Source organism: Prenolepis imparis, unplaced genomic scaffold (assembly GCF_030444845.1).
Source record: "Prenolepis imparis isolate NDT839.2.m4 unplaced genomic scaffold, iyPreImpa1.0 SCAF_8, whole genome shotgun sequence".
Taxonomy (NCBI): domain Eukaryota; kingdom Metazoa; phylum Arthropoda; class Insecta; order Hymenoptera; family Formicidae; genus Prenolepis; species Prenolepis imparis.
The window spans coordinates 1,747,637-1,763,303 of record NW_028141166.1 but is presented as its reverse complement, the minus strand read 5'-3'; the positions used below and the strand labels follow the sequence as shown (position 1 = coordinate 1,763,303).

At 36.5% G+C, this 15,667-nt stretch overlaps 2 protein-coding genes across 2 annotated transcripts; both read left to right on the top strand.

Moving 5' to 3' along the window:
• Nucleotides 1-12,046: 12,046 nt before the first annotated feature.
• Nucleotides 12,047-15,055, top strand: LOC145939260 (uncharacterized). Its single transcript, XM_083043502.1, has 4 exons — nt 12,047-12,129; nt 12,176-12,519; nt 12,620-13,950; nt 14,066-15,055. Exons 1-4 carry the CDS (start codon nt 12,047-12,049, stop codon nt 15,053-15,055), a joined length of 2,748 nt encoding a protein of 915 aa, XP_082899628.1.
• A 141-nt stretch (nt 15,056-15,196) lies between these two features.
• On the top strand, nt 15,197-15,586 carry LOC145939259 (uncharacterized). Its single transcript, XM_083043501.1, has one exon. It carries the CDS (start codon nt 15,197-15,199, stop codon nt 15,584-15,586), a length of 390 nt encoding a protein of 129 aa, XP_082899627.1.
• The last annotated feature ends 81 nt before the right edge of the window (nt 15,587-15,667 follow it).

Here is a 15,667-nt window from a genome sequence, read left to right as displayed (position 1 = left end):
ATTATTCGATATATTTGAATAAAACTGAAAGTTTTGGCATTAAAATAAAAACTTTTACGAGTTTTTTCCATCTAATCACAACAAGCGATAACCACGATTTATTTCGTGAAAAATTAGAAATACTGACTAAGGACCATATTAATATTATTAACGCCCACTCTAACAATAATTTTATCATTATATTAAGCGTTATATAAAATCAATTATACTAAACATCAAATAATCAATAAAGATGTCAAATGTCAATAACATTAATAATATAATAAATTTTGTTATTATTGTTTATTATTTTATTGCATTTTTGTTTTTAACAAAACGATTAAAAAATATGAATTTTACATTATACATTTAAATATCACAGCCGTATATTTCTTCGTCTCTGATGATTCGACGCATTTGCTGTTTTGAACGCGACAAATATATGTGTTTGCACTGATTTATGATATATACATTGTGATATAATACTGCCGCTGCTTTCTACAGTTGACTTCAGAATTTTTCTTATCCTCAATTTATTAGAAAAATATTTGTTTGCTTGAGTCTGTCGCAGTAGTCTTCTATGTTTAAATTCGTGTATGCATACACGTCTCCAGCTGCGACTAACCATTTTAGCAGATTGAATAGATTTGTAGTCTAACATAGCCATTATCATGCTTGATATTTCGAGAGGCAATTCCCTTATAAAATCGGTTTTACTTTCGTTGTATAAACCGATATAGTTCAACAGTTTCTTCAACAACTCCATTGTTAATAATATAATCGAAGCGGTTTGCTTGCTTTATATAAAACAAGAAAGTGGTTTTTCACTATCGGATTAGTTTGTCGCTACGGAGCCATCTAGCGGCGCAGTTGCGTATTATTTGAATGAATACATGTTTATTGTGCGTACTTATTGATGGATAGAAATATGCCTCTTGTTCTTACTGCTCCTATTTAAGTATTTAAATAAATATGATTTAGTGTGTATTACTGAGACTTATTTAAAAAATAGAGATAAGTTTAATGTTGCAGGTTGCAGGATTTAATTTAGAAAAAATGGACATATTTCAGATCATAGAGTTACAGGAGCAGTTGTCATTCTAGCTCGTAGGCAATTGATCCAGGGACAAAAACCAGATTATTCGATATATTTGAATAAAACTGAAAGTTTTGGCATTAAAATAAAAACTTTTACGAGTTTTTTCCATCTAATCACAACAAGCGATAACCACGATTTATTTCGTGAAAAATTAGAAATACTGACTAAGGACCATATTAATATTATTAACGCCCACTCTAACAATAATTTTATCATTATATTAAGCGTTATATAAAATCAATTATACTAAACATCAAATAATCAATAAAGATGTCAAATGTCAATAACATTAATAATATAATAAATTTTATGTTATTATTGTTTATTATTTTATTGCATTTTTGTTTTTAACAAAACGATTAAAAAATATGAATTTTACATTATACATTTAAATATCACAGCCGTATATTTCTTCGTCTCTGATGATTCGACGCATTTGCTGTTTTGAACGCGACAAATATATGTGTTTGCACTGATTTATGATATATACATTGTGATATAATACTGCCGCTGCTTTCTACAGTTGACTTCAGAATTTTTCTTATCCTCAATTTATTAGAAAAATATTTGTTTGCTTGAGTCTGTCGCAGTAGTCTTCTATGTTTAAATTCGTGTATGCATACACGTCTCCAGCTGCGACTAACCATTTTAGCAGATTGAATAGATTTGTAGTCTAACATAGCCATTATCATGCTTGATATTTCGAGAGGCAATTCCCTTATAAAATCGGTTTTACTTTCGTTGTATAAACCGATATAGTTCAACAGTTTCTTCAACAACTCCATTGTTAATAATATAGTCGAAGCGGTTTGCTTGCTTTATATAAAACAAGAAAGTGGTTTTTCACTATCGGATAAGTTTGTCGCTACGGAGCCATCTAGCGGCGCAGTTGCGTATTATTTGAATGAATACATGTTTATTGCGCGTACTTATTGATGGATAGAAATATGCCTCTTGTTCTTACTGCTCCTATTTAAGTATTTAAATAAATATGATTTAGTGTGTATTACTGAGACTTATTTAAAAAATAGAGATAAGTTTAATGTTGCAAGTTGCAGGATTTAATTTAGAAAAAATGAACATATTTCAGATCATGGAGTTACAGGAGCAGTTGTCAATCTAGCTCGTAAGCAATTGATCCAGGGACAAAAACCAGATTATTCGATATATTTGAATAAAACTGAAAGTTTTGGCATTAAAATAAAAACTTTTACGAGTTTTTTCCATCTAATCACAACAAGCGATAACCACGATTTATTTCGTGAAAAATTAGAAATACTGGCTAAGGACCATATTAATATTATTAACGCCCACTCTAACAATAATTTTATCATTATATTAAGCGTTATATAAAATCAATTATACTAAACATCAAATAATCAATAAAGATGTCAAATGTCAATAACATTAATAATATAATAAATTTTATGTTATTATTGTTTATTATTTTATTGCATTTTTGTTTTTAACAAAACGATTAAAAAATATGAATTTTACATTATACATTTAAATATCACAGCCGTATATTTCTTCGTCTCTGATGATTCGACGCATTTGCTGTTTTGAACGCGACAAATATATGTGTTTGCACTGATTTATGATATATACATTGTGATATAATACTGCCGCTGCTTTTTACAGTTGACTTCAGAATTTTTCTTATCCTCAATTTATTAGAAAAATATTTGTTTGCTTGAGTCTGTCGCAGTAGTCTTCTATGTTTAAATTCGTGTATGCATACACGTCTCCAGCTGCGACTAACCATTTTAGCAGATTGAATAGATTTGTAGTCTAACATAGCCATTATCATGCTTGATATTTCGAGAGGCAATTCCCTTATAAAATCGGTTTTACTTTCGTTGTATAAACCGATATAGTTCAACAGTTTCTTCAACAACTCCATTGTTAATAATATAATCGAAGCGGTTTGGTTGCTTTATATAAAACAAGAAAGTGGTTTTTCACTATCGGATAAGTTTGTCGCTACGGAGCCATCTAGCGGCGCAGTTGCGTATTATTTGAATGAATACATGTTTATTGCGCGTACTTATTGATGGATAGAAATATGCCTCTTGTTCTTACTGCTGCTATTTAAGTATTTAAATAAATATGATTTAGTGTGTATTACTGAGAATTATTTAAAAAATAGAGATAAGTTTAATGTTGCAGGTTGCAGGATTTAATTTAGAAAAAATGGACATATTTCAGATCATAGAGTTACAGGAGCAGTTGTCATTCTAGCTCGTAGGCAATTGATCCAGGGACAAAATCCAGATTATTCGATATATTTGAATAAAACTGAAAGTTTTGGCATTAAAATAAAAACTTCTACGAGCTTTTTCCATGTAATCACAACAAGCGATAACCACGATTTACTTCGTGAAAAATTAGAAATACTGACTAAGGACCATATTAATATTATTAACGATATAGTTCAACAGTTTCTTCAACAACTCCATTGTTAATAATATAATCGAAGCGGTTTGCTTGCTTTATATAAAACAAGAAAGTGGTTTTTCACTATCGGATTAGTTTGTCGCTACGGAGCCATCTAGCGGCGCAGTTGCGTATTATTTGAATGAATACATGTTTATTGCGCGTACTTATTGATGGATAGAAATATGCCTCTTGTTCTTACTGCTCCTATTTAAGTATTTAAATAAATATGATTTAGTGTGTATTACTGAGACTTATTTAAAAAATAGAGATAAGTTTAATGTTGCAGGTTGCAGGATTTAATTTAGAAAAAATGGACATATTTCAGATCATAGAGTTACAGGAGCAGTTGTCATTCTAGCTCGTAGGCAATTGATCCAGGGACAAAAACCAGATTATTCGATATATTTGAATAAAACTGAAAGTTTTGGCATTAAAATAAAAACTTTTACGAGTTTTTTCCATCTAATCACAACAAGCGATAACCACGATTTATTTCGTGAAAAATTAGAAATACTGACTAAGGACCATATTAATATTATTAACGCCCACTCTAACAATAATTTTATCATTATATTAAGCGTTATATAAAATCAATTATACTAAACATCAAATAATCAATAAAGATGTCAAATGTCAATAACATTAATAATATAATAAATTTTGTTATTATTGTTTATTATTTTATTGCATTTTTGTTTTTAACAAAACGATTAAAAAATATGAATTTTACATTATACATTTAAATATCACAGCCGTATATTTCTTCGTCTCTGATGATTCGACGCATTTGCTGTTTTGAACGCGACAAATATATGTGTTTGCACTGATTTATGATATATACATTGTGATATAATACTGCCGCTGCTTTCTACAGTTGACTTCAGAATTTTTCTTATCCTCAATTTATTAGAAAAATATTTGTTTGCTTGAGTCTGTCGCAGTAGTCTTCTATGTTTAAATTCGTGTATGCATACACGTCTCCAGCTGCGACTAACCATTTTAGCAGATTGAATAGATTTGTAGTCTAACATAGCCATTATCATGCTTGATATTTCGAGAGGCAATTCCCTTATAAAATCGGTTTTACTTTCGTTGTACAAACCAATATAGCTCAACAGTTTCTTCAACGTCTCCATTGTTAATAATATAATCGAAGCGGTTTGCTTGCTTTATATAAAACAAGAAAGTGGTTTTTCACTATCGGATAAGTTTGTCGCTACGGAGCCATCTAGCGACGCGGTTGCGTATTAGTCGAATGAATACATGTTTATTGCGCGTACTTATTGATGGATAGATATATGCCTCTTGTTCTTGCTGCTCCTATTTAAGTATTTAAATAAATATGATTTAGTGTGTATTACTGAGACTTATTTAAAAAATAGAGATAAGTTTAATGTTGCAGGTTGCAGGTTTTAATTTAGAAAAAATGGACATATTTTAGGTCATAAAGTTACAGGAGCAGTTGTCATTCTAGCTCGTAGGCAATTGATCCAGGGACAAAAACCAGATTATTCGATATATTTGCATAAAACTGAAAGTTGTGGCATTAAAATAAAAACTTCTACGAGCTTTTTCCATCTAATCACAACAAGCGATAACCACGATTTATTTCGTGAAAAATTAGAAATACTGACTAAGGACCATATTAATATTATTAACGCCCACTCTAACAATAATTTTATCATTATATTAAGCGTTATATAAAATCAATTATACTAAACATCAAATAATCAATAAAGATGTCAAATGCCAATAACATTAATAATATAATAAATTTTGTTATTATTGTTTATTATTTTATTGCATTTTTGTTTTTAACAAAACGATTAAAAAATATGAATTTTACATTATACATTTAAATATCACAGCCGTATATTTCTTCGTCTCTGATGATTCGACGCATTTGCTGTTTTGAACGCGACAAATATATGTGTTTGCACTGATTTATGATATATACATTGTGATATAATACTGCCGCTGCTTTCTACAGTTGACTTCAGAATTTTTCTTATCCTCAATTTATTAGAAAAATATTTGTTTGCTTGAGTCTGTCGCAGTAGTCTTCTATGTTTAAATTCGTGTATGCATACACGTCTCCAGCTGCGACTAACCATTTTAGCAGATTGAATAGATTTGTAGTCTAACATAGCCATTATCATGCTTGATATTTCGAGAGGCAATTCCCTTATAAAATCGGTTTTACTTTCGTTGTATAAACCGATATAGTTCAACAGTTTCTTCAACAACTCCATTGTTAATAATATAATCGAAGCGGTTTGGTTGCTTTATATAAAACAAGAAAGTGGTTTTTCACTATCGGATAAGTTTGTCGCTACGGAGCCATCTAGCGGCGCAGTTGCGTATTATTTGAATGAATACATGTTTATTGCGCGTACTTATTGATGGATAGAAATATGCCTCTTGTTCTTACTGCTGCTATTTAAGTATTTAAATAAATATGATTTAGTGTGTATTACTGAGAATTATTTAAAAAATAGAGATAAGTTTAATGTTGCAGGTTGCAGGATTTAATTTAGAAAAAATGGACATATTTCAGATCATAGAGTTACAGGAGCAGTTGTCATTCTAGCTCGTAGGCAATTGATCCAGGGACAAAATCCAGATTATTCGATATATTTGAATAAAACTGAAAGTTTTGGCATTAAAATAAAAACTTCTACGAGCTTTTTCCATGTAATCACAACAAGCGATAACCACGATTTACTTCGTGAAAAATTAGAAATACTGACTAAGGACCATATTAATATTATTAACGATATAGTTCAACAGTTTCTTCAACAACTCCATTGTTAATAATATAATCGAAGCGGTTTGCTTGCTTTATATAAAACAAGAAAGTGGTTTTTCACTATCGGATTAGTTTGTCGCTACGGAGCCATCTAGCGGCGCAGTTGCGTATTATTTGAATGAATACATGTTTATTGCGCGTACTTATTGATGGATAGAAATATGCCTCTTGTTCTTACTGCTCCTATTTAAGTATTTAAATAAATATGATTTAGTGTGTATTACTGAGACTTATTTAAAAAATAGAGATAAGTTTAATGTTGCAGGTTGCAGGATTTAATTTAGAAAAAATGGACATATTTCAGATCATAGAGTTACAGGAGCAGTTGTCATTCTAGCTCGTAGGCAATTGATCCAGGGACAAAAACCAGATTATTCGATATATTTGAATAAAACTGAAAGTTTTGGCATTAAAATAAAAACTTTTACGAGTTTTTTCCATCTAATCACAACAAGCGATAACCACGATTTATTTCGTGAAAAATTAGAAATACTGACTAAGGACCATATTAATATTATTAACGCCCACTCTAACAATAATTTTATCATTATATTAAGCGTTATATAAAATCAATTATACTAAACATCAAATAATCAATAAAGATGTCAAATGTCAATAACATTAATAATATAATAAATTTTGTTATTATTGTTTATTATTTTATTGCATTTTTGTTTTTAACAAAACGATTAAAAAATATGAATTTTACATTATACATTTAAATATCACAGCCGTATATTTCTTCGTCTCTGATGATTCGACGCATTTGCTGTTTTGAACGCGACAAATATATGTGTTTGCACTGATTTATGATATATACATTGTGATATAATACTGCCGCTGCTTTCTACAGTTGACTTCAGAATTTTTCTTATCCTCAATTTATTAGAAAAATATTTGTTTGCTTGAGTCTGTCGCAGTAGTCTTCTATGTTTAAATTCGTGTATGCATACACGTCTCCAGCTGCGACTAACCATTTTAGCAGATTGAATAGATTTGTAGTCTAACATAGCCATTATCATGCTTGATATTTCGAGAGGCAATTCCCTTATAAAATCGGTTTTACTTTCGTTGTATAAACCGATATAGTTCAACAGTTTCTTCAACAACTCCATTGTTAATAATATAATCGAAGCGGTTTGCTTGCTTTATATAAAACAAGAAAGTGGTTTTTCACTATCGGATAAGTTTGTCGCTACGGAGCCATCTAGCGGCGCAGTTGCGTATTATTTGAATGAATACATGTTTATTGCGCGTACTTATTGATGGATAGAAATATGCCTCTTGTTCTTACTGCTCCTATTTAAGTATTTAAATAAATATGATTTAGTGTGTATTACTGAGACTTATTTAAAAAATAGAGATAAGTTTAATGTTGCAAGTTGCAGGATTTAATTTAGAAAAAATGAACATATTTCAGATCATGGAGTTACAGGAGCAGTTGTCAATCTAGCTCGTAAGCAATTGATCCAGGGACAAAAACCAGATTATTCGATATATTTGAATAAAACTGAAAGTTTTGGCATTAAAATAAAAACTTTTACGAGTTTTTTCCATCTAATCACAACAAGCGATAACCACGATTTATTTCGTGAAAAATTAGAAATACTGGCTAAGGACCATATTAATATTATTAACGCCCACTCTAACAATAATTTTATCATTATATTAAGCGTTATATAAAATCAATTATACTAAACATCAAATAATCAATAAAGATGTCAAATGTCAATAACATTAATAATATAATAAATTTTATGTTATTATTGTTTATTATTTTATTGCATTTTTGTTTTTAACAAAACGATTAAAAAATATGAATTTTACATTATACATTTAAATATCACAGCCGTATATTTCTTCGTCTCTGATGATTCGACGCATTTGCTGTTTTGAACGCGACAAATATATGTGTTTGCACTGATTTATGATATATACATTGTGATATAATACTGCCGCTGCTTTCTACAGTTGACTTCAGAATTTTTCTTATCCTCAATTTATTAGAAAAATATTTGTTTGCTTGAGTCTGTCGCAGTAGTCTTCTATGTTTAAATTCGTGTATGCATACACGTCTCCAGCTGCGACTAACCATTTTAGCAGATTGAATAGATTTGTAGTCTAACATAGCCATTATCATGCTTGATATTTCGAGAGGCAATTCCCTTATAAAATCGGTTTTACTTTCGTTGTATAAACCGATATAGTTCAACAGTTTCTTCAACAACTCCATTGTTAATAATATAATCGAAGCGGTTTGGTTGCTTTATATAAAACAAGAAAGTGGTTTTTCACTATCGGATAAGTTTGTCGCTACGGAGCCATCTAGCGGCGCAGTTGCGTATTATTTGAATGAATACATGTTTATTGCGCGTACTTATTGATGGATAGAAATATGCCTCTTGTTCTTACTGCTGCTATTTAAGTATTTAAATAAATATGATTTAGTGTGTATTACTGAGAATTATTTAAAAAATAGAGATAAGTTTAATGTTGCAGGTTGCAGGATTTAATTTAGAAAAAATGGACATATTTCAGATCATAGAGTTACAGGAGCAGTTGTCATTCTAGATCGTAGGCAATTGATCCATGGACAAAAACCAGATTATTCGATATATTTGAATAAAACTGAAAGTTTTGGCATTAAAATAAAGACTTCTACGAGCTTTCTCCATCTAATCACAACAAACGATAACCACGATTTACTTCGTGTAAAATTAGAAATATTGACTAAGGACCATATTAATATTATTAACGGCCACTCTAACAACAATAATTTTAACAGACTTAAACGCGACACATCGCATTACCCCCCGATTTCCTCTCCCATACCTCAGAAAATCCCCTCTGCCATTCCACCACCTCTCGAACACCGGGTATCACCCTGATCATCCTGTCCCCCGAATCCACCCGTTCCTCTCGAACATCTCGAGGAACCCGAGGAATTTCGCGACATCGAAACGATCGATCTCGCGGACGAATCGCCGGAAGCGATATCCAGAAACCTCAAATACTCCTTCCCTCTCTCTCCCCCCTAAATTATAGATTATTAGAAATAAATGATGTAATTATAATTTACGTAAATATATGTATATAGATGGAATATAACCTTATTTTATATTTTAGTAATTGTGACACATAACTTAGCTAAGAAAAACTTATTCTGCATCATGCTTTCCACGTGCTTTTGTAATTTTTTACATAGCACAAAATTGACAAGGGCGAGGGATGCTTCCTCGAAGATAGGGATCTCTACATGATAAAATGAAATCACGGAAAAAATGAAATAAAATATCAGTATGTGAAAATGAGTCGTCTCCTTAAATCTATATCATTTTTCTGTTTATGGTGTTATACTATTTCAGTTTGTTCAAGTTTCTTAATGTATTTTCATTGTTTCCTGTCAATCCTTAACAAAAGCAATATGTCGAAAAACGACTCTTTCATGTAGCTATTTTATATATAATTATTATATAATATATTAAGTTATATAAAATCAATTATACTAAAAATCAAATAATCAATAAAGATGTCAAATGCCAATAACATTAATAATATAATAAATTTAAGTTATTATTGTTAGTAGTAGGTCTAGGAGAGATCTAACGCAGTTTAGGTCATTTACCCGTTCGACGGCGTGCTGGAATGACGTCATGCGGGGGGTGGGGGAGGCGTTCGCAACCGTGGCGCGAGGGAATGACGTCACGCAGGAAGGCGTCCTTGTCCGCGAGGGGTCCGAGGGGAGTGGATCCACGAATTCTGCATGATTGGTCCGCGAGGGGAATGCGGGGAGTGGAAAGCGTCCATGAGGGGTCCGCGAGGAGGCGTCCGCGAGGTTAGCGTCCGCGAGGGGTTCCTCGAGGAGGCGTCCGCGAGGTTAGGGTCCGCGAGGGGTCCGCGAGGAGGGGATCCGCGAAATCTGCGTGCGTGGTCCTTGCCGGGGTGGGGGAACGTGAGGTTCGGATCCGCGAAAGAGAGGCGTACGCGAAAGAGAGATAGCACAGCGACAAGATAACGCGAGGCGCACGCGAGAGATGACGCAAGATGCACACGAGAGATAACGCGAGGTGAGATATCACGGCAAAGGAGAGCGCGAGAGATAGGTGTTTGCGAGAGATGACGCGGCGAAGGAGAGCGCGAGGCGTACGCGAAAGAGAGAGAATTATTTTTTCTATTATTAAAATTTTAATGATAATATTTTAATGATAATAATTTTTAATAATTTTTAATAATAATTTTAATAATAATATTTTAATAGATGAAAAAAAGAGGACTTATTCTAAAATAAATACATATGAGTAGTATGTGGGCCACTATAGTGAGTCAAAACAAACCCCCACCACTCGGCCACTGGCGCCAGAGGGGCGTGGCTAGACAGGCCTTTTCGATCCGTGATTGGTCGATCCGCTAATAGGGGTCATTAGGCCCAGGGCTCTGATAGGTCTAACTATAGTGGCCCAGCACTCTGATTGGTTGGTTTTGTTTTTGGAGTGGGAGAGTAGGCAGGGTTTTTGAAAAAAGCCGACAAAATGGCGATAAAATATCGTGGTATAGCGTAGCAGGCGTGGGGATTATGGCATCCCACCCCGTCTATGATAGGCTCTAACTATAGTGGCCCAGCACTCTGATTGGTTGATTATTTTTTTTGTAAGGGGAGGGGGTGAGCAGACAGCGTTTCTGAAAAAAGCCGAGAAAATGTCGATAAAAAAAACGCGGTATAGCGAAGCTGTCATAGAGCGATTGGTCCCCGGTGATCGTGTATAGCGCTGAAAAAAGATAAATAAAAAACGCACTAATTTCGGCTGATCGTCGTTACTCGGCGTCGCATTGACGGGTAGCGTCGGCATCGTCGCTAATAAAGAAAACAAAAAGATATACAAAAAGTACATGCGGCTAGCCTCCGCTTTCAATTTAAGCTAATTATCGTCACCTCGGGTAACAAAAAGAGGCCTAATATAAAACACGTGCATTCGAGTTCGCATTCTAGTGATGCTACGTAAAGGTTTTATTGCTGAAAAAAATAAAAAAAGTACAAGCGGCTAGTGCCCGCTTACAATTTCGGCTAATCGCTTCAGCGTCGCGTTGTCGGATATTATCGACACCTCGGGTAACAAAAGGAGGCCTAATAGAAAACACGCGCATTCGAGTTCGCATTCTAGTAAACGATACGTAGGAACAGATAGGAAGGGCAGCATTCGCTGACAATGGGCGGGTAATAAAACAAAATATGTTCGGGCATCGGAGACTGAGACGCAATATTTAGACAAATGTCGTTGCCGAGACCGTAAATTACGCTAAAGTTTTTAAAAAGATCGAGTTTCTATTTCGTTATGAGGTAAAGGGTAGAAGATGTGGGAAAAATATAAAAGAATTCAAGTAAAAAAGTTTCACACATATTTATTATAAATTTTTCATATATGTTCGGAACGGTATCGTGATCACGTGATATCGGCGCGACCGCGCGGTGGCGCTAGGATAGAAGGACGAAGAGAAGAAGGAAAATGTATTATTTGCGATCTGTCTGTCAGTAAGACTCAATGTACGCGGTTAAACAATTTGATTTATTAAAGATTAAATTATAGCAATCAGTTTCAATATTCTGTACCCAACAAAAGTGGTCCTTCGAGCCGGATACGAGATAAAAGAGGGTAGTCAAAGGTAGTGATACAGTCCACAAAATCGAGATACGCGAGAAAAGTAAGGTTAGTTAAAAAAAAACCATGGCCGAGATAGGAAAACTTCGCAAACAACGCGGATGGATCAAGGCGAAATTAACTAGACTTGAGACAAACCGATCGATTAAGTGAGGATCAAGTGAATCGAGAGGAAATCGAGGCATATCTTGCAAGGTTCCAAGAAGTACAGAGCAAGTTCGAGAAAATACAGCATGAAATCAACATTTGCGTCGACAGCGAGTTCGACTCCGCGGACACAGCAGAGGACGAGGAATTCGAAGAAAGGTATCTAGGGTTAAAGATCAAGTTAAAGCGATGGTCAAAGGACACAATCACACAGCTATCTGAGTCGCGTGCTTCAGTAAACGATGAAGTATTGGCTCGCTTAGTGCAGCAGCAAGGTGAAATTATAAGACCCATGAGCGTGCGAGACGAAGACGCGCAAGCGCACAACAGCAACGGCGACGCTATTATGAGACTGTTCGAGCAACAGACACAGTTACTGCGCAATCTCGCAGGTTGCGAGCGGAAATACCAATCAAGAATCAAAGGTTAAGTTGCCGGTAGTGAAGCTTCCGACGTTCGACGGGCGAACTGAGGAGTGGAAACGCTTTTCAGAAACCTTCCAATCCATGATACATTCCAACGAAAATATTCCAAACATTCAAAAATTCCAATATTTGGTGTCATCGTTGAGCGGCAATGCATCCAAGATTATCGAGTCGATCGAGTTGACCGACCCGAATTACAAGGTCGCATGGGAATTGCTGAAAAGGCGATTCGACGATCCGAGAGCGATCAAGAAGAAGCATATCCAGTGTCTCTTTACGATGCCGAATGTGGATAAGGAGTCAGCCGCCGCCATCCGAGGCTTGGTGGATTATATGCTGAAGCACCTGCGCATATTAAAGTCATTGAGCTTGCCGACTGATGAGTGGGGCGAGCTTGTGATACATATGATCGAGGCAAAGCTTGACACCGCCACGCTGCGCGCTTGGGAGCAAAACGTAAGTATTACCGATCCTACCTTTACGATTTTAATTGACTTTCTAGAAAAGAGATGTCAAACGCTGGAGAGGATTGAAGCAAGAACAAGGGAGAGTTCGCGAAAGAGCGAATCTGACAAACAAAGATCTAGAATCCATGAGAAAACGACAACCTTGGCTAACTCGACGGAGTCAGGCAAGTGCTATTTGTGCCACGGTGATCATTTCATGTATCGTTGTGACAAATTTCTAGCATTGTCGGTTGACGAGCGAATCAAGGAGATTCGCCGGCTGAAACTCTGTACAAACTGCCTTCGCAACGACCATTTTGTGAAGTCATGCAATATGGGATCGTGTCGAGAATGCTCGGGAAGGCACAACACACTATGTCACTGTCCCGCCATGGAAGGGAATGGCCCAGGCAACGGAGGTATCGTCGAACAGTCGTCGGCGAACTCGAGCGGAAAGGCGGACCACGACTCAGCTGTCCACCACTCAGTACATGAGCCTGTCAAAAAACACGTGCTCATGGCCACGGCATTGGTCAACGCGGCGCGCCCGAATGGAGCAGTAGTGCCGTTGCGCGTCCTTCTCGACAGCGCGAGCGAAGCGCATTTTATCACATATGCGGCGTGCAACCGATTAGGAGTAAAACGCGATCGCACTACCGAAATTATTACGGGACTAAGCGAATGTAAAAACATCGTAAAGCAATGTTGCGAGGTCGTCGTACAATCGAGACACACCAATGTTCGTGCCACTATACGTAGTCTAATCGTTCTGAAAATTACCAAGGAATTACCGTCGGTTGAAATAGAGCGCCAATTGTTCAAAATTCCATCGAATGTCAAACTCGTGGATCCGGAATTTTACAAACGCGGCGCTATTGACATGCTAATAGGAGCGGAATTCTTTTTCGAGTGGCTAGTGGCAGGTAAAATCGAGCTCGAAACCGACTGCATAGTAATGCAGAACACTAAGCTTGGATGGATAGTTGCAGGAACATTCGCGAGCGCGTCTAGCCCTCTCTCTTCTTTGTAATCATGATACTGTAACGACACTGACATGTTCTTTGGAGCATTATGAGACGCTCAATGAGAATTTGAACAGATTCTGGGAAATTGAAAACTATCGATCCGACGCTAAATTACCTCACTCGAAGGAGGTATTAGAGAGCGATGAGTTCTTCGAAAAAACGACTACGCGTGACGACAGCGGTCGATTCGTAGTTAGGCTTCCGTTCATCGATGATCCGAAAACGCTAGGTGAATCGCGGGAGATAGCTTACAAACGATTGATGCAGCTGGAACGGCGTTTTAACAAAGACAAGATATTGCACGAAAGATATGCGGAGTTTATGACTGATTACTTCGAAACCGGACATATGTCCCCAGTGACCGATGCTGACCGAAGCTTTGAGCATCCCGTAGTTTATTTGCCGCATCACGGCGTTGTCAAGGAAACAAGCACGACTACTAAACTCCGCGCAGTTTTTGATGCATCGAGTAAGACCAGTACCGGAAGGTCTTTGAATGACATCCTTCGCGTCGGGCCTACAATACAAAGCAATCTGCTTGACATTATAATTCGATTCCGTTTCTATAACGTCGCGCTAACCGAAGACATTCGGAAGATGTATCGACAGGTACTTGTACACGAGGACGATCGAAATTGTCAGAGGATACTGTGGAGAGCGTCTCCAGGCGAACCGGTGCAGGAATTTTGTTTAAACACCGTAACCTATGGACAAGCGAGTTCGGCTTATTTAGCAATAAGGTGCGTTTGCGAGCTCGCAAAAGAGCATGAAGCTAGTCTTCCAGCTGCATCGCTAATGTTACGCGAACAAACGTATGTAGACGATGTCTTGGCCGGTGCCGACTGCATCGAGACCGCAAGGCTATTGCAAGAGCAGCTCGCTGCGGTGCTGGGATCGGGTGGGTTCGAAACGCATAAATGGTGCTCCAACCGCGTAGAAGCCTTGAACAATATAGCTCTGCCTTTGAGAGAGGACACATCCCATCTCAGCATCGACGCGAGCGATACTATTAAAACGCTTGGACTTGCGTAGAGTCCCAGAGACGATCAATTCCAATTTATTGTACACGGAACCGAGGCGGTTAAAACTAAACGCGAGATTCTGTCAACTATTAGCAAGCTATTCGATCCACTCGGACTCATAGGACCCGTGATTACGTCCGCGAAGATTATCATGCAAGAGACGTGGCGAACAGACTGCCATTGGGACGAGCCGCTGCCCGACCTATTGTTGGAGAAATGGGAAAGATTCCGGCAAGATTTAAATGCCGCCAAAACGGTCGTCATTCCAAGACGGATTACTCCGAGCGAGACTACAATTAGTATATATTTACAGGGATTCTGCGATGCTTCCGAGAACGCCTACAGAGCGTGCGTCTATGTCCAAGCCAAGGATGAGCGCGGAATACTTGCATCTAGATTGCTGTGCTCGAAATCAAGAGTGGCGCCGATCAAGCTGACATCTATTCCCCGATTGGAGTTGTGTGGTGCGGTCCTACTCGCTCATTTGATCACTGACGTTCAACGAATGCTGAGGATAAGCATCGAAGGCGTACGAGCATGATCAGACTCTCAAGTCGTACTTTGGTGGATTCATGGTGACGCATCCCGTTGGAAACCATTGCGCATCGCGTAACCGAGATCG